Here is a 19807-nt window from a genome sequence, read left to right as displayed (position 1 = left end):
ATATGACAACATTAATCACTGAAAAAAAAAAAATGTGTGAAGTTTTGATGAAACTCTCTGGAGGAGAGAGAGTTGTATTTGCCAAGTATAAAAAACATGCACACTGCTTGCAGGGATATGTGTATGTGTGTGCATATGTGTGCATCTGTGTTCCATAATCTGTGAAGAAAGATACTCACTAGATCTGGATAAGACGGTGGATGCCTGTAATCCCAGTACTTAGGAGGCTGAGGCAGGAGGATCTCAAGCTAGACCAGTGTGGGCTACATGGTAAGACAGCATCTCAAACTATCAAATAAACAAACTGCAGATTCGTTTTCAGAACTAAGGCCAGAAGGCTGGAGAAAACAAGAAAACAAATTCAAAAACAAATGCCTCTGCAGTTAAGAGCACTGGGCTGCTCCTCCAGAGGACCGGGGTTCATCCGCAGCAACCCCGTGGAGGCTCTCGTCCTTATGTAACCCCTGGTCTAGGGAACACAGCACCTCTTCTCCCCTCTGTGGGTCCTATGCACACGTGATGCACAGACACTCATGTAGATACACGTGAGATTTTAAATTTGAGAAATAAGAGTAAAAACCTCTAAATATTCGGCAGTAAGGACCTCCACAAGGAAGATGTGAGATGCTTATTTGTCAGCCCTTCCACTGACCTGGTTACTCTCTGTTACAGTAATGAAACATGGACTGAAACTCATGGGGAAAAAGGGCTTGGTTGGCTTACATGTCCAGTCCCAGTCTATCATTGGAAGAACCCAGGAAGGGAACCATGGAGAAATGCTACTTACTGGCTTGCTCATTCTGACATGTTCAGCCGGCCAACCCAGAGCCACCCGCCCATGAGTGACACCATCCCCAGTGGACTGGGCCCTCCCACATCTGTCATCAGTCAAGAAAATGCCCTCAACGACATCAAACAGAAGCTCAAGGGTCAGTCTGGTAGAGGAAACTCTTTAGTTGAGGCCTCCTCTTCCCAAGGTACACAAGTTTGTATTAAGTTGACAAAAAAAAAATCTTACCAGCATAAACATAACTGAAGGAAATACATTAAACTTTTTCAAACACATAATACCAAGTAAGGAATATCACAGGGCAGATAAGATGTTACATAACATACACAAAATAAAATATAAATAGTTCTATATTTGTTTGTGAATATAAGTAGGTAAGAAACACACTAAACTCTTCATGGAGATGCTCCCTTGAAGCTGGAGTTGCAGAGGTTGGGCATCGCATGATACAGGAGCTGAGATCTGAACTCAGGTCTTCTGTAAGAGCAGCAAAGGCTCCTAACTGCTGATCCACCTCTCCAACCCATAATGATACTGGTTTTGTTTCCTTGGCAGAAACAGTAATGTTTTAACTCTACATGTTGGTTCAGTGCAAAATGGTTGTTGTAATTCTTAGGTTTTCAATTAAAGCACAGTTTTTCATTTTTAAAATTACACATTAGCCTTTATATGTAAACTGTCTATTGACACATTCAGACATACCCAGGCACTGACATTAGGTCATCCACCATTACCCAAATATAACATATTTTAGCTATATTAATCTTGTGTTGCTCTCAGATTCACAAAAATAATACACAGATTTATTGAACTATAAATGGCCACAGCAGATAGCATAAATTTTCTTATTTATCCATCATCTCCTCACCACAGGCAGACCTTAGGCTATATTTCTACTTCATCAATGAGAGAACTAAAGATCAGAAATACAAAATGACTTGCCCAAGATCAAACTAAGACCACAAACAGTGTTGCTGACAACCACAATCTATATAATTACATACACTGTGCTTATGCCATGACTATTTAATCCATTCCACAAGTCAACACCTTCATCTACCTGACATAAGCAAAATCCTGAGTGGTAACAACCCTATTTTTATAAATAATCACAAATAATTAATGGGTTAAAGTTTTAAGAATAGTTATTTAGTATCTTTAAAACCAAGTTTTCAGAATAATTATCTCATTTGGAATATTTTATTGAGATTGACTCTCTCCGTGTGTGTGTGTGTGTGTGTGTGTGTGTGTGTGTGTGTGTGTGTGTGTATAAGCATGTGGGCAAGCAAATATAATGGTTCAAAGGCATCTTACAGAAACGGGTTCTTTACTTCTGCCCATGTGGGTCTTAGGAATCAAAGTCAGGACATCAGGTGTGACAGCAAATGCCCTTACTGCCTTACAGCTTGCCAATCATTTAAGGATAAACAGGATGCAACATTGAAATATTAGTAACGTATCTACCTTGTATTTGGTACTCAATAAAATGTTACTAGCTTTTATGTCTCAAAATATTTTACAGTTGAGAGAGTTTAAGGCTTAATGAAAAACCCAAAATTTCTATAGCGTAAGAGATTTCTAATTTCCATACTCCATATACAACTGAATATACTGTGGGAAGTGGATGTGGCCCTGGCTGTGGCCGCATGAGCCAAGACGGTGCCCTGGCTCACTGCCAAGCCCCATGATTCCCTGCTTGTTTACCAAAAACCTGATTATGCTCACCTGAATGATCACGCGCTGCATACCTGAGTGATCATGTGCTGCCTGCCTGATGCATAGTGTCATACAGCATGATATTGAGTCACTGGCCTATCAACGCGCACCCTGTCTGCATGCATGGCTTGTGTACAGAGAGTGCTGAATGCTGATTGGATGATGAAGAGTGATGAGAGACGAGTACAGAGGGTAGAAGTGGATAAATTGGGTGACCCCCCCCAGAATAAACGGAATAGAGCTGAGGCGAGAGCTGCTGTAGAGGGAATAAAGGAAGCTGCTCAAACCCTGCTTTGGCGTACATGTCATCTTTGCCCCACCTCTGCGGGATGGAGGCTGGGGTTTGCAGCATCTGGTGGCCTGTACAGGGACCTCTGAAAACAGCCTCTGGTGGCCTGTACGGGGAACTCTGAAAAAACGGCATCTGGTGGCCCGTACAGGGAACACTGAAAAGAGCAGCTGAATTAAGAAGCAAGAGTTACAGGTGAGTTCCGTGGTAAAGAGTAGTAATCTAGCACTAGGTTAAAGTTCCCAGTATAAGGACAAGTCAAGCTCCTGGGGTTACAGGATAGAGTTAAAGTTCCCAGTATAGGAACAAGTCAAGCTCCCGGGGTTAAGGGACGGAGTTAAAGTTCCCGGTATAGGGACAAGTCAAGCTCCCGGGGTTATGGGACGGAGTTAAAGTTCCCAGTATAAGGACAAGTCAAGCTCCTGGGGTTACAGGATAGGGTTAAAGTTCCCGGTATAGGGACAAGTCAAGCTCCCGGGGTTACAGGATGGAGTTAAAGTTCCTGGTATAGGGACAAAGTTAAAAGTGAAGAGAGCAGGAGGAGATTGCTTCAAAAATGAAAGTAAGAGCGGTGTTGGTGCAGCTGTTAGCAATTTTGAATTTAGTTAAATCTTGCTTGGCAGGCAAAAGTGGAAAGTATGCTGCTGAGTTACATAGTGACCAGCAAAAAAGAAAAGAGGCTAAAGAACAAGAGAGTGAGGAGGGAAGTTTGGATGAATCATCTGACAGTGGAGATGAAGTGACTAGCGTGATATCTAAGTTGAGTTTTAAGTGAGGAAGGCCGCCTGAACCCTCGGCACCTCCTTTGCCCTTACCTCCTCCCTATAATGGGGAAAGTGGAAGTAAAGGAAACCGCAGCCACCATGCTTCTGTATGGCGAAATCTGCCTCTCGAAGTTGGTACTTTCGCGGTGTTTCAAGATCAGCAAGGGCAACGATATTCACCTGTTCCCTTCCCAATCTGCACAAACTGTGGAATTACAGTCAGTAGATGCTAGTGTTTATCCCAGATTTACTCTCAGCTGAAAACTGGGATCTTATTAGTAAATCAGAGAGTGGATTTACTCCAAGGGCAGATAGATATTCTGGAGCAATTAGTCTTTGTGNCATGTGTAACCCATATGTCAGGAATTTGTGTAACCTCTGTGCAGTTTCAGAATTTTTCTCATGCAGCTAATTTGTCCCACGAATTTGGATGAAAGAATTACGGGCATCCATTGTTGCAGTGAATAACATCCGTGTGGAGATTGCCACGGCTCAGCAGTGGTTGAAGATGATCCAGGGGACCTTCAGCTTCCTCAAGGATCGGGGAGGGATGACCTTCTGGGGATTTTTGCTGTGTGCTGTGTGTGTTGGTGTGCTGTGGTGGATGATACGCATGTGCAGACAGGTGCTGGCCAATAAATGGTTGTTGATTCAAGCTGTGGCAGCTATAGAGTCAGGTAATTCACCCCATGTTTGGTTCCTAATAGTGGCTGAGGGCCATAAGCTGTGAAGTCACCAGTGACGGGAATATTGAGGTGCCGTGAGCCAGATGCACACCCCTTTTTTGGCTGCAAGGTGATTTAGTGACAGGATTATTGCAGAACACCTCCCACCCCCCCAATAGCCTAAGACAGAGCCCTTTCTCATCTAGGACCTAAAAAAGGCCTAGTTACTACGTGCTGGACACGGATGCAAGACTCATGGCCTAAAACAGGTGCTTCACCGACCCTCTTTTTACAGNCACCCCCCAACCTTTTAATAAAGTCAGATGCGATCCCGGAGCCATTTTGATTAAACAGAAAGGGGGGAGATGTGGGAAGCGGGTGTGGCCACGGCTGCAGCCACGTGAGCCAAGACGGTGCCCTGGCTCACTGCCAAGCCCTGTGATTCCCTGCTTGTTTACCAAAAACCTGATTATGCACACCTGAATGATCACACGCTGTGTACCTGAGTAATCATTCGCTGCCCACCTGATGCATGGTATTGAGTCACTGGCCTATCAACGTGCACCCTGTCTGCACGAATGGCTCGTGTACAGAGCGTGCTGAATGCTGATGGATGATGAAGAGTGATGAGAGACGAGTGCAGAGGGTGGAAGTGGGTAAATTGGAATAAAAACAAAACGGAATAGAGCTGCTGCTGTAGAGAGAACAAAGGAAGCTGCAGCGGGAAGCAGTGGAAGCTGCTCAAACCCTGCCTTGTCATACATGTCGTCTTTGCCCCACCTCTGTGGGACAGAGTGTGGGGTGCCCAACAATATACAACCACAAAACAGCTACAATTTCAGTTTCAAACATATTGACAAAAGCATTCTCTCTTTTCATTAGAGGAACATAGAAGCTTACAATAGGTTAACTGCATTTTTAGTCAACACTTTAATTGTAAGACAATTAACTTTTTAGGCTACTCTGACATCTATCTAGTAGAATCGTAGACATTCACAATATATATAATATACATTTGTATTTTAAGTAAAAGACTAAGAACTTAATCACTAATACTTTTTTTGTGTTCTTGGCTAATTGTTTCATTGTTGCTGATGCTGATGCATTGTTATTTGAAACAGGGGTGTCTTAGGGTTTTTACTGCTGTGAACAGACACCATGACCAAGGCAAGTCTTATAAAAAAACAACATTTAATTGGGGCTGGCTTACAGGTTCAGTGCTTCAGCCATTACCATCAAGGTAGGAGCATGGCAGCATCCAGACAGGCATGATACAGGAGGAGCTGAGAGTTCTACATCTTCATCCAAAGGCTGCTGGTGGAAGACTGACTTCCAGGCAACTAGGGTGAGAGTCTTAAGCCTACACCCACAGTGACACACCTATTCCAACCAGGTCACACCTATTCCAACAAGGCCACACCTCCTGATGGTGCCACTCCCTGGTCCAAGAATATACAAACCATCACAAGGGTCTTACTAAGTATGCCACCCTGGCTAGCCTGCAACTTTCTATGTAAACCAGGCTGGCCTGAAACAGAGATCCACCTACCTCTGCCTCTCCAGTGCTGGAATTAGAGGGTTGCACCACCACACCTAGCCGTATGAGACTTTAAATATTATAGGTTGTTTAGCAACTCAAGATAACAAGAAACATCACTTAAGGTTTCTATACTTCATTCCATTGACCTGGGTGACTGGATAAGCCATTAAATAAAATGTGCGTGGTTTTCGAGTAGAGCAGCAGATTTTGCTCTTCATGGTAAGATTAGTAAAAAGACATTAGTAGTTGAAAGCAAAGGAGTAACTTAGTGAAAACATTGCTTAAGTTTGGAAGGGTTTTATAATTATGAAGTAATTGGAAGGCTGTCTTTTGATGGGCTATTTTCTAAGACTGAGGAAATAGTTAATTTTTCTTTAGACACATTAAATGTATTATAATAATATTTAACAAGAAAGTTCATACCTTTTAAAGATCTAATGGATAAGATGAAAGGGAATTTTATGACACCTGTGCATAAGCAGACCCTTGGATGGAGGCAAGAGCTTTATAGAAAAGAATAAAGAAATGACAAGGGACACCTGGGGAAATTTCCATTAGAGTCCAGAAAAATGGGGAAAGGGGGGGGGGGGGAAGGGGACCACATCAGAAGTGCTACCAGGCACTGCCAGAAGGACTGTCGGAAGAGGGCAGTAAAAGCATCACACAGGCAAAGCAGGAGAGGGTTGGCTCTTAAGGAAATGCCGCAGGTAGTTAACACATGGAAGCAGTATCTGGTCCATGGGTAAATTCTCGACACACTGTCTTACAGTGATGACCAAGATGAAAACAGTGTAGAAAAATTACTGCTGGAAAAAGAAAATATAGTTCTTGGACACAGTGTTAGAAGGGGCCACGTTCAAGTGATCCAGGGTAAATGGAGATTCATAGGCACTGAGGCAGTAATTGCTAACCTTGTTTTCAAGGTTTTGACCTCTACGGGAAGGAAGGAATGAGAAGAGAGGGCCAGGGTCATGAGGGTGACTAGCAGCAGTATCTGTGGTTGTGACAATGAGGGAGCTGAGGTTCCATTCAGGAGGTCCTGGCTTACATATTTAAATGCTGATGAGGATTCTGTGGGAAAGGGGAAAAATGAAAAGATAAGTATATACGTTCTACAGTAATAAAGGCAGAGTTCAAGACACTGGGAAAGGACTGATTGCTGATGACTGAGGATGTCTTTATTGTGGCAGGAGACAAAAAGCAAGAGGGTCAAGTGTATGCAGGATGGGAAAGGCCTTTACATGCTCCCTTCCCCAGGAATAAACAGAATGGTTGTCTACACTGAGCAGGACCCCAGCACTCAGGAGACTTAGCAGGAAGATTACACTGTCAGGGCCAGCCTAAGCCAGAGAGACTCTGTCTCCAAACCAGACAAATAAATAAAAAGAGAAAAAAGAAAAACATCATACAAAGCAACTGTATGCCCCCTCCCCAGTCTCCTCTCCCACCTGTCCCTCTGTCTATCCCTCATTCTCTCACCCTGTTGTTCTCATTCTTACACTTAGACCTGTGTCATATACGCTTCATCTATATTTACAGAGAGAGACAGAAACAAATGTCACCACCGGCTAACTCTGAGTATCTGAGGTACTGGTTGCTCTCAGTGCTGTGCATTTCTGTGCTATTTGGGTATATTAATGTCCATACATTGAATCCATTAAGTCAGTAAAGTATTTGTCTTAAAATCCAAAAATGATATAAGCCAGAAACGTCATGTGCATGTGGACATGTATACACACATGTTCCTCTAAGACAAACCTATACACAGACAGAAACTGAAAACACTAGCAACAGAGAAAGCTACAAATGCGAAGTCAACACGTCCCTCCCTCCCTTTCTTCTCCAGCATTCCCACAGACTCTGTCAGCAGCCACCACAGTACCTGCTCACTGCCTGACACACAGTAGGTCCTCAACAGTGAGTCAAGGTATAATAGGGTAGGGGACAATAAAGACAATCCCGTTCAGCAAAGGTTGGCTGTAGCCTTTGACCCCAGATCCAATACAGGAAATCCGGGCCAACAATTCTATAGTGTCAGTTCTGTTTCCTTTTATGGTCCATGCTTTTCTGAGGAACTTCTGTCCGTGAGATTCTGTCTCAGACACTCGCTGAGACGCCGTGGGAGAGAATCAGGGTGAGATGGGCCCCACCTGTTCTGGTAAGAACTCCCACTGATGCTCCTCCGATGCTGACTTGGTGCTCAGTGAGCCTCCAGGGTCACTGTTAGGAGAACCTCAGCCGCGGCTCCACCCAGTGGTGAGTCCTCGGCCTCCCTGCAGGGGTCGCTGTTGCCATGAGAACCTCAGCAGCGGCTCCACCCAGTGGCGAGTCCTCGGCCTCCCTGCAGGGGTCGCTGTTCCCATGAGAACCTCAGCAGCGGCTCCACCCAGTGGCGAGTCCTCGGCCTCCCTGCAGGGGTCGCTGTGCCCGGGAGGACCCCCCCGCCCCCACCCCGCGCCCCGCGGTGAGGCCACGCCCCCTCGGCCGGCTGTTTTGCGCCGCGGTTGCACCGTCGCCGGGCGGCGGGGCGGGGCGTTCCTCCGGACGCGACCTCGGTCCCCGTGGCTCGCAGCTGCTCAGCGACGCGACAGGCCCAGCGTGTGAGCGGCGAGGCGCGCGCTCGCGGGCGCCGGCCCTCTTCCCTCCCCTCCTCCCGCCACCTCCTCCGCCTCCCCCCTCAGGAAACGACAGCTGCGCGGGGCTGGCGCCGCCTCCCGCCACCTACCACGTCCGCCCCGCCGTCGCCGTCGCCGTCGCCCGGCGCCCCAGCCCGGCCGCGGCGCTCCCCGCCTCCCCGCTAGAGCAGCCGGCGGCTCTGCCCGGCTGCCGCCCGGCATGAACATCATGGATTTCAACGTGAAGAAACTGGCGGCCGACGCGGGCACCTTCCTCAGCCGGGCCGTGCAGGTACGGCGGCGGCGGCGGTTGAGGCCGGGCGGGGTGGTGGCGCCGGGGAGGGCGATCGGAGGGCGGGTCGGGGACCGCGTCGCCCTGGTACCCAGGCCTGCGGATGGGCGCGGCCTGGCGCCCCTGCCCCGCTGGCCGTTTCCGCCTCGCTCGCCCCGCCGCCGCCCCGTGCCCCGGGGAGGCGAGTCGGGACGCGGCCCAGGGCGTCCTCGGTCCGGGACACCTTGGGTTCACCCCGGGGCGGAGGCCTCGGTGCCCCAGCCGGCGAGGCAGGGCACGCCGAGCACCTTGGCGCCACCCCCACCCTCCGCTGCGCTCGCTGGCCGTGTCGGACCGAGAAGGGAGTTTCCTTTTCCTGCCCCTCAACGCAGAGGAGCTGCCAGCTCTGTTCCCACCCGGCCCTCGATGCTGCCCCTGGAAGGATTGTCCCAGAGCTTAGCAGCCCGTGGGGGAGATGGAGCTTGCCTGTCCCTGCCGGTGTCCCAGCTTCACCAAGGACGCAGGACACCTGGGATTAGGGGTGCCCTGACGCGTTCCCCAGATGGGCTATACTGAGCAGGGGTGAGAGGAGGACGCGATTCACTTTGTTGTGTCCCAGGTCACATTGGGGGGGACCAGGCACGCTTGGCTTCTTCAGGCGCACTTGGAAGGGAAAAGTTCACTGCGTCTCCTTATTCTGTGATCAAGGAAGTGTCAGCAATAGGGAACTTGGGCAGTTTTTTACAGTCAACACCCACATTATGCAAACTCAGTTAAATCTTGGAGCAGATGTAAATTTCACAACATGGCTTGTAAACAATCTGGTATTGAAGTTAGTGACATAGGGTAGCAGCCGCCCTCTGTTCCGTAAGGACAAAACAAAAGTAATGTCCCGTGTGCCAGAATCCCACCGAACTATAAATCTCACGTGCTGCTTTATTTCTTGTTTCCTTTCATTTTACTGGCACTGTGAATATTATATTGCGTTATCCTTGGCAAAAGAATCGGACAGTTCCCCAGAGTAATGACTGCCTATCTTACGACAAGTAGTATGATGCGCAGTTTACTGTGCATTGAACGTGCTAGCTGCAGCCCATCTCTGTCACTTTGCCAGAGAGGCATTGTTCACCCTCCCTTTAAAAGGAAGCAGCCCTAGAGACGGTAAATAACTGGCTTGACTTGCTTGGCTAGGCTAGCATACAACCGAAGTTGCCCTCTGACCCACTACTATACTAGAAGCTGAGTTTTCCCTCAAAATGATCAGCACGGAGTTAAGATATGTAAAATAGCAATATGATGTGGTCCCAAAAGAACTTGAAAGATCATTTGGTAAAATCTGAGCACTCTCACCAACGGTGAGTAACTCTTAGGGATGGGAAGTTCCATCTCGATCTTGATTCCCTGGACCAGTGTACTGAGTGAGAAGCTCATAGCCATACTTGACTTTATCTTCCTTCCTCCCCAGAAATGTGTGAGTAAATAATTGGGGGATGAGATGAGGTGTTTTTAGACGTAGTGTTGACTCAGTGAGGACCAGGGGCTGAGTTAACTTTTGTTTACTGTTGCTTACCTGTTAGTTCAGGTATTTAATGTGACACTACACAATCCACAGTTTAATGCAATTATGTGTCTCAATCAGACAAATAATACATACTAACTCAATCTAAATTATTGAAAGACTCCATTTTAGAAAGTAAAGCTAGAAAATTTCATAGAAATTGTTCTTCCCAAATGATTTTTAGTTTCTAATTGGTTCTGGTGCTTTTTTACAGAAAAAAGTTTTTAAGTTGAATCCTAACATGTGAGCTGGCAAATAATTTTCTCTTCATGTGAGCTCGCAAATAATTTTCTCTTCAGTCTTATTTAGTCATATGTTCCATGTTTAGCTTCACTGATTAAAATAAAATCAAAAGAGTGTTTCTCCTCAGGAACCTTCCAGCCCAGTAGCATAGAGCACATGAGTATACAGGCGATGGAAGCAGATGGTGTACTTACTAGGAGAGGTGGCGGTGGCCATGCTGTGGTGCCAGGAGACTTGGGCTTTCCATTCTAATGACATCAGGCACCAAGAGACCTTCATGAAGTAACGGAGACACAAGCACTTGTGGGTTTTTGCTGTTTGTTTGGTTTTTATTTTGGAAGAAAGCTATTCCAGACAAACAAGTTGAGAGTACTGAGGAGGCCAGGTGGAAAGAGCTGTGTCCACAAGACCAGCTAAGTATTTGTGATTTAGTTGACTGTGTCACATTAGCCCTGGAGTAGGAGAAAAACCTGTGAAAAATGACTCTGGATTGTGACTTCAAACATTTATTAAGGAGGGAATGAAAACTGAGATTTTAAGTGTGTCCTTTTATGTTGTCTGTTAACATTACATGCTGAAAGGTTATGGTTATACTAGTTTGAGACTCTACAGTTTTTCAGAAAAAAAAAGACCAAGTAATTGAAAGCAGATTAGCAGAATGTTGATAATTGTTGCAGCTGAATTTAAGTAAGGGTTTATGAAATTTCATTATACTGCTTTTCACTATACTTCTAGTTTTTTGTTTGTTTGACACATTCCACAGTATTTTTCAAGTGAATTTACAAGGAAAACAGGGTGTTTCTAAGTTTCAACATGTAGTTTACAATAAAGCACTATTTTCTTATTCTAGCATTTCATCAATAACTGAGTTACTACTCTGAGCTATGGTGATATCTGTACAGTGCCAAGGTTCATGCCAAGAATAGTTTAAGAGCTGTGCCGTGACTCTTTATAAGCAAGAGTAGTAGAGAAGGAAGCTTTCTCATTTCTAAATAATTTCCTTTCAAAGAAAATTGTACTTTAAAAGAGTGGGCCATTCTCTGGTCACCTTCCATAGGTACCTACATTTTGCTTAGACATTTTATTAGAAATTATTCTTTTGTTTTAGGTGGTAACATGAGTTAAAGACTATCCAAATATATAAATAGGTAGATAAGTCTTGGTACTTTAAAAATGTTAGGGTACAATATATATATAAGTGACTGACTTTTACTAACTCGTCCAGTACCTACTATAATGCTCTCAACTCAAAGACAATCCCTTTCTTAAAGCAGTGTTTGGAGAGTATATAAAGAATTAAACGTTCAGTCCTTGTGCCATTTTACTGTGCTGCAGATGAAATAGTATGAAAAACTTGGCATCCGATTATGCTTTTGGAGAAGTTGGGCCCCCAAATATAAGATCATGGGAAATAATCCTATTTTTTATAAGGTTGCATTTTAGTAAAGAAGTTTAATTACTTCTGTTTAGAAGTACAACAGTAGCAGTGGTACTGCATACCTGCCTGGCCCAGCTTCCATTGTTTTTTATAATCCAAGATAACAAGCCATCCTTACTTTGGTAATTAACTGAGTATCCTGTGATTGGTCTGCAGTACTGTAAAATACACCACACAGTGAAGCACGGCATGGGTGTATTTGGATTATGGTAGTAAAATAAAAACTACTAACTTCTTGAGGTCAGCATAAGTCAAACAAGTAATTATTCAGTCCCAGTACTTGACACTTTAGCCATAGTGTTAATCATTCCAGTCTTCAAGTTATTCATCAGGAGAATTATTGTTCTTACTTGCAAGGTTTTAAAAAATGTCTGATAAAAGAAAATGTGTACCTTAGTAAATGGAATTTTTAACACAAACTAAGCCCTGACATTAGAGAATTCAGAAGCATGACAAAGATGCATTCTCTTCTGGAGGTGGGGGGAGCGATTTAGAAATAAGCTGGGCATGGTGCATATGCCACAGTGCCTGAACTCAGTAAAAGAAGGCAAGAAAATGGAGTTGAAGGCCATCCTGGGTGTCCATACCTCAGCCATCTGCCTCTCAATAGTCACAACACTAATAAGCTGTTAAACTCTGAGCACTAGCAAGGCCATGTTTGCTGAAGTGTGAAGCATGGTGTGAGTGCAGTGAGAACAGGAAATGACTGTGAACATGGGAGGAGCTTTTCCTGTTTCTTGTGCACCTTGCTCATGGGGGCTGTCCTCCGGAACGGTTGGCTGAACAGCTTGTACATCCATGGAAAGTCCCCTCTGTCCGTGGAGTTTGCTGTGCTGTCTTTGAGGGTTTCTTTGCTTTGGTCATTGTCTTCTGAACTAAAATAAAGCTCCTCACTTTTGTAGGTTCCTACTGTGTCCGTCACTGTCCTAGTTTGCTTTCTGCTGCTGTGATAAGCACCATAATCAAGACCAACTTGGGAAAGAAAGGGTTTACTAATCTTACAGCTCACAATCTACCAGCCACTAAGGTTCTAATCATTAGAAATACTGTCACAAAGCTTTCCTGAATCCTAACTTGTCCCAATAAACTCTGACTCTATCTTGAGTTACTACCGTAAACATGTTTTAATAGTTTCTAATCTGTACCTTTAAATCTAGTATCACTGAATATGTTAGACATAACTGGCAATTAACATACTAAAAAGGGGGCCTGCATTTTCATAATTCTTAGTAGTACATTTCAGTTAGCTCTGCCTTTTATCAGGGACCAAATCTTATTAGAAAAGCATCTCGCACAAAAATTAATGATGGTGATTTTTCTGTTATTTATTCCTTAAAAGTCTGTTCTTAGATATAATAGAGATTTCTTTATGGAGATTGATGCTTAATATGCATAAAAGTGGTAGTAGTGAGCCTGTGGAAAGAGCAACTGGCAGTCAGCAGAAGGAACACTGTATGCCCCCACACCCTCCACACTTAACTCTCTGCACAGCTCATTTCAGACGAGCTGTTCTTCCTCAGGATGCCGCTCTCCATCCCAGGCTGGCACCCCTGCCTCTTGAGGCTCATTCTTCCCCAGTGAAGGCATCCACAATTCTCCTGATTCCTCCTCTTCCAAATACTTACTCTTCTGGACTTAGATTTGTTCTGTCACAGAAAGAAATCAAACCACCTATGTTGGTCTTCTGTTGAGCATCTTTAAGCCTTTGCATCCTTATTCTCAAATTGTTTACATTTTGTTTCTTCCCTCTAGATATGTTAGATTCTTAAGAACAAAGTCTTGGCCTGCTTTGTTAGAAAGCTGAGTTCTTACCCTAGTACTAGCACATATATAGGTGCTTAATATTGTTGAGGGCCAGGGAAATGGCTCAGCCAGTAAAGCACTTATCACCAAGCCTGATGTTTGAGTTCTGTCACCACGCCCTCCATGTAAGAAGAGAGAACATACTTGCAGGCTGTCTTCTGGCTTCCTGCCACTTGTATGCACATGCACGTATACACACAGAATTAAATGTAATTGTACATTTTTAAAGAAAAAGTATTTGTTGAAGGAGTGAATAGATAAAGGGAAAATGGCATATATTTTAAAAGCGAAGAGAACATTTTCTTGATCCTTTTTTTAAGATAATGATCACTTAAATGTGATTCCTTTCCCTCTGTGCTTTCCGAGTTTTACCTAACTGTTGGAGGTAGTTTGAACATGTAAAGTTGTAATACATGCCTCTCCAAAAGGTCTGCTGCTTAGAATCCTGAAAAATGAATAAGGACTCCCCGGTTCTGTCCTAAGGATGAGGACACAGTTTACTTGGCTGACCTTGTGATCAGAGTTTGCTATTCTTGCCGCCCAGTCCTTAGTTACAGCGTACTGTGCAGGGCCTGTGCACAGTAGTTGGCAGGTTTAGGAGTCTTACAGCAATAGCTTTGGAACTGTTCTTCAAAGTTTATCCACTGAGGTGACCTCTGGCCTGTGAAGGATTTTTGGAAAAGGCTAGGAGAGCCATTCAGCTAAGAGTGCTGATAATCCTTTGGAAGTATTAAGCCAAGAAGAATGAGACCCAAAGAGATGGATGTAAAACTCAGAGAAATAAAGCAAAAGAAAGGAGAGAAAGGGAAGGAAGGGTGAGGTAAACATGCTTGTTAGCTAACCGTTGAGTCTGTTTTCCTTCATTAAGGAGAAACACTGTGCATCCTAAAGGAAAACTGCATATGACATAGAGCCTTGGCTACCCATCTGTTGTTTATCTGAAAGCATCCAGAAGGCTCTATTTGATCAGAGACCTTTTTTCTCTATTATGTAGACATGGCTGTCTTTCCTCAGCCACTAGCACAGCGTATGATCAAAATGGGTTTGTTGAATGTATCCAACTACATTTTCTGGTCTTCAAAGAAAACACCTACATTTTGGGACTGGAGAGGTACCTCTGCGAATAAAGATGCATACGCTCTTGCAGACAGAGGACCTGAGTTCAATTCTCAACACCCATGTTTGGTGACTGACAACTCTCACTAATCCAACTTCAGAACTTCCAGTATCCTCTTCTGGACTCTGTGGGCACCTACAGTCTTCATGCTCACACACACATGCACACACGCACGCACACACACGCACACACAAACATGCACGCACACACACACACACTTAAATTCTTTTTTAAAAATAAATCTTATAAAAAATACTTCTGCTGTATGAATAATGTAGCAGAAAGTAGCCTATAAACACACTGGTGGAGCAGACCCTGAAGAAGCAACCCAAATGATGTACTCCAAGGATCCCATAAATGTGTCACTTGGGGGTAGTTAAACTTACAAGTAATACCTAAGTCATAGAAGAATTAAAATATTTCACATTTGAATAATTACCAGGCTCTAAGTAGAGAGATTTATTTCTGTAGACAGTCTTACTTAATCCTCAAAACATTTGCTGTTTGTTAAGCTGAGACAGGACAAGTCAAAGACATTCTGAGCTGCACAGCAAAACCTCATCTCAAAGAACGTATTCAGTGTGCCACTTTTACGACGGCTGATACAAAAGGAAAAGATGCTGAAAAGCTTGCCCTGACAGTTAACATCCAGTCAGCATCCGAAGTCAGAGTCAGCCAATCCAAGTCTTAGTCTTTGTTAGGAACACGTATACACCATGCAGCTTACCAGAGGACAGTGTGAATTCTGTGGTGGGGGGATGGATAAATGACACAGGCACAAAACAACACCAATAAGCAATGACTTATACACAAGCCTGGGGTGATTTACATCATTTACATGGCTGCAACCGTTTGGATTTGATTCTTACTCCTTACTAGTTTCCTATGTATTTGAAGTGTGTTTATGTACTTAAATTCTTATTTTAAATATTCACAGTTCACAGAAGAGAAGCTTGGTCAAGCAGAGAAGACAGAACTGGATGCTCACCTGGAAAACCTCCTTAGCAAAGCTGAATGTACCAAAATATGGACAGAAAAAATAATGAAACAGACGGAAGTGCTGTTACAGCCGAATCCAAGTGAGCCCTTCCTCTTCTCCCCCGCCCTAAGTGTTGCTAGCCAGTGGTTTTCAGGTTGAGAATAGTGTATTCTGTGTCTCCAGGGTCTGTGTGTGTGTGTGTGTGTGTGTGTGTGTGTGTGTGTGTGTGTGCGCGTGCGCGTGCGTGTGGCTTTTATGTATGTGATTTAGGTTAGAAGAGATGCTGAACACGTCTGTATACTTCCTAACAGATTTATAGTTATCATCATATAGGCCTTTTTAGAGAACAGACATTTTATGTTTGATATTTTCCCATAAGTTATTAAACTTGATTTTCAAACGAGCACAAAGTGTTGAGGGTCAGTCAGTAGCCTTGCAAATGAGGTGTGCGCTAACTTTTACAGAATGGAATTGCTAGGTGAGCTTCTTAGGCAACATAGAAAGCTAACTCAAAGTGGAGCTTCAGCTAAAACCAAATGTATTGACATCTAGTCTCTTTTTTTCCCAATTATTTGTTTATTCACTTTACATCCCAATTGCAGCCCCCTTCCTCCCAGTCCCCACCTCACACAGCCCAACCCCATCCCTCCTCCCCTCTCCTTTGAGAAGGGGGAAACACCCCCACACACACACCATAGCAACCCACTCTGGCACATCAAGTCACTGCAGCACTAGGTGTATCCTCTTTGACTAAGGCTAGACAAGGAAGCCCAATTAGGGGAACAAGACCCACAGGCAGAAAGCAGACTCAGGGATACTGCCACACCCCCTCAATGTTTCGGGAACCCACATGAAGACCAAGCTGCACATATGTGCAGGGGGTGGGGGAGGGCTATGTCCAGCCTGTGTATGTGCTTTGCTTGGCAGTTTAGTCTCTGGGAGCCCCATATAGTCCGTTAGTTGACTCTGTTGGCCTTCTTGTGGTCTTGTTAAGTTGCAAAGGGCAAAGGTGCCCAGTGTAGGGGAATGCTAGGGCAGGAAGACTGAAGTCGGTGAGTGGGGGAGAGAGAGAGGAGGGGGGTTTCTGAAAAGGAAACCTGGAAAGGGGAAAACATTATGTAAATAAAAATATAAAATAAAATAAAAATAAGCAAAGGGCAAGGCAGCCATGCATGTTTTTCTTTCCCCAGTGCTATTGTGAGCACATTGCCTTAAACTGCAGGCATAAAAATACTAGTAACTGTGTGCCAGTGTAGTTAAATTGTTATAACCTTTAAAAGTTAACTCTGTAAGCCTTGAGTAAGGCTTCTTGTCTTTGGACACCACAGTACAGTGTTTCTTGCTCATTAACTAACATTTAAATTATACACAACAATACTTTAACACTACTACTGGTTCTTTTTCTACTCAGGGCCCCACACTTGTAGTTTGTATGCAGTTTGTTTTCTGAACAAGTGCTAAGTGACTGGCGGGCGAGTGGAGGCGGATAACACAATATCCGCTCTAGCCTTTTTACCATTGTTTTCCAGGAAGTAAATCAGGGTAATTGTTCTGTGCTCTAGTTATAAAATTATGTGAACTTAAAGTGACCTTTTATTGTTCCTAAAAGTCCTATAATTTAGATTTTTTTGTTTTTTGTTATTTTTCGATACAAGGTTTGTCTGTGTAGCCCTGGCTGTCCTGGAACTCACTCTGTAGACCAGGCTGGGCTTGAACTCAGAAATCCTCCTGCCTCTGCCTCCCAAAAGGCGTGTGCCACCACCGCCTGGCTAATTTGGATTTTGGGGGGTTTTTGTTTTTGTTTTTGTTTTTGTGGGGGGTTGTTTTTTTGTTGGTTGGTTGGGGTTGGTTTGTTTGTTTGTTTGTTTGTTTGGATTTTTGAGACAGGGTTTCTCTGTGTAGCTCTGGCTGTACTGGAACTCACTCTGTAGACCAGGCTGACCTCAAACTCAGAAATCCGTCTGCCTCTGCCTCCTAAGTGCTGGGATTAAAGGCATGCGCCACCATGCCCGGCTTAATTTGGATATTTTTAAAGAACTATGCATAAATATATAATGTTATAGCAGAAATTTCTGTATAATTTCAGATCTTATGAATATCTTAATGAAGTGAAGCAATATTTACTAATATACTATATATTTACTTATTTATGTTGCTTAATCAAAACAATGTAGGATTATTTACCTTTTAACTCATGACCATATAGGTAAAAAGCAATTAGAGCTGAAAATCATAATTAGAAAATTGAACCGTAGTCAATATTGTATGGACAGATATTTCAGAATGACTCACTTTGGTTTTAATAAAGGCTTTGGAGTTTTGTTCTTGTTTTGAGGTAGGGTCTCTCTATAGCTCTGACTACTTGGAACTAAGTAATCAGGCTTGCCTCAATCTCGCAGATATTATCCTGCCTCTTCCTCCAAAGTCCTGAGACTAAAGGCATGCTCTTGGCTAATTGAAAGGTTTTTAAGTTCTGTTTTACAATTCTTGTGGTTTTGCAGCAAACTCTGCCAAAAAAGCAAGTATTATTTTGACATTCTCTAATTCATGTATTTTATGTGTTAGCATTAACAGTTTGGCCAACTTCTGAAGTATTTCCATTACCATTTTTTGGACCTTAAAAAAAGAAACAAACCAAAAACCAAAAAACCAAACCTGTTTACTTGTAATTTAGGAAGAACCCAAACATCAACTCTGATTACTCCATGCATCTGCACATCTGTGCACCTCAACCCTCCCACCACCAAAATTAATAAATAAATAATTTTAGCCATCACACTGCTGATCAGTCTGAAGACTGTTTCAGGGTGGGATTCTTATATCCCTTAAGCTCTGTGTCTGTGTTTAGACTCTGTGAGAGAGAAGGACATGTTGGCGCCAAAAGGTGGTCAGTTATGACTCTTAGACCTTAGATACTTTGTGTCCATATTTCCCTAGCTACATATCCCTGATTTTAAAATCATAAGTGTAATTTCAGAGGAGGTTAAAGGCAACTTCACTATATATTAAACATATAAATTTCTTTCTGAAACGTAAGATCTCAAAAAATGACCAAATAACAAGTTTAACTTTAGAATATTTGCTTTTGTGCCAAGATACATTACCAGATTTCTGAACTATAAACCTTTAAAGATTATATAATTAGCCAACATATAATTGGACTTATTGAGACATAGTTGAATAAATGCTAATTTTGTATTTTTAAGAGGTAGTAAGTGGCTGGGAGGGGAACAAACTACTTAAATCATTTTGCTAGTTTATTTAAAATTCTTCCCCCTTGTGTGGTCTGGGGAGTACAGGTCTTGGCTGTGCAGTGGACTCTAGCCTTGGATGACAGCATTCCTGCCTCCACCTCCTGTTGCTGAAGTTGCAGGCCTGCGCCACCATGCTGCTTTTTCACTCTTTTGAAACGCTGATATTCCTAACCTCTCTCCTAGATGCCAGGATAGAAGAATTTGTTTATGAGAAACTGGATAGAAAAGCACCAAGTCGTATAAACAACCCAGAACTTTTGGGACAATATATGATTGATGCAGGAACTGAGTTTGGCCCAGGGACAGCTTATGGTAAGTTCAAGTGAAGGTTCTGAATGGAAATATTTCTGTATTTAGATTTTACTATTTAAATATGTCAACATATGACTGAATCAGTTTTAACATCAAGTTTATTATGATAAAATTTTGATGGAAAAATAGAGCATTCACATCTTAGAAAAATTAATTCATGTTCTTATTGGTCAGACATGACCTCTGTTGTAGTACTGATTGTTATAATGACTTAGATTAAAACTTTCATTGCATATTTATTTTATATTAAAAATGCATGTTTGGCCCGACCATATTGCTTTTGTCCGCACCCAGGGTATGTTAAGTAGTCGTCATGCCTAGATACGAAGGGTACACTACAACTCGGGTTTTCTGTCATGAGTCTACAGCCAACCCAGCTTTGTCAGCTGCTGTGCTTGCCCTGTGCACATCTGTGTGAGTGTGTGTGCCTGTGTGAGTGTGTGTGCCTGTGTG

General features: G+C 43.5%; 1 protein-coding gene across 5 annotated transcripts in view; it reads left to right on the top strand.

Annotated features, from left to right (window-relative positions):
- The first annotated feature begins 8309 nt into the window (after positions 1-8309).
- The window catches only part of Sh3glb1 (SH3 domain containing GRB2 like, endophilin B1), a 37499-nt gene continuing 26001 nt past the window's right edge, over positions 8310-19807 (top strand). For 2 of the 5 annotated variants that reach the window (XM_029537332.1, XM_021195850.2), the window contains exons 1-3: positions 8508-8671; positions 15747-15888; positions 19226-19354. In XM_029537332.1, coding sequence (XP_029393192.1) covers positions 8600-8671; positions 15747-15888; positions 19226-19354 — 343 coding nt within the window. In that variant the 5' untranslated portion in view covers positions 8508-8599. Of the gene's footprint in view, positions 8672-15746; positions 15889-19225; positions 19355-19807 lie in introns of all 5 variants that reach the window. The other 3 variants (XM_021195851.2, XM_021195852.2, XM_021195853.2) reach the window with 3 other exon arrangements.

This window comes from Mus pahari, chromosome 4 (genome assembly GCF_900095145.1).
Source record: "Mus pahari chromosome 4, PAHARI_EIJ_v1.1, whole genome shotgun sequence".
Lineage (NCBI taxonomy): Eukaryota > Metazoa > Chordata > Mammalia > Rodentia > Muridae > Mus > Mus pahari.
The sequence above is the reverse complement of the archived record's forward strand: the minus strand, read 5'-3'. Positions and strand labels throughout refer to the sequence as shown.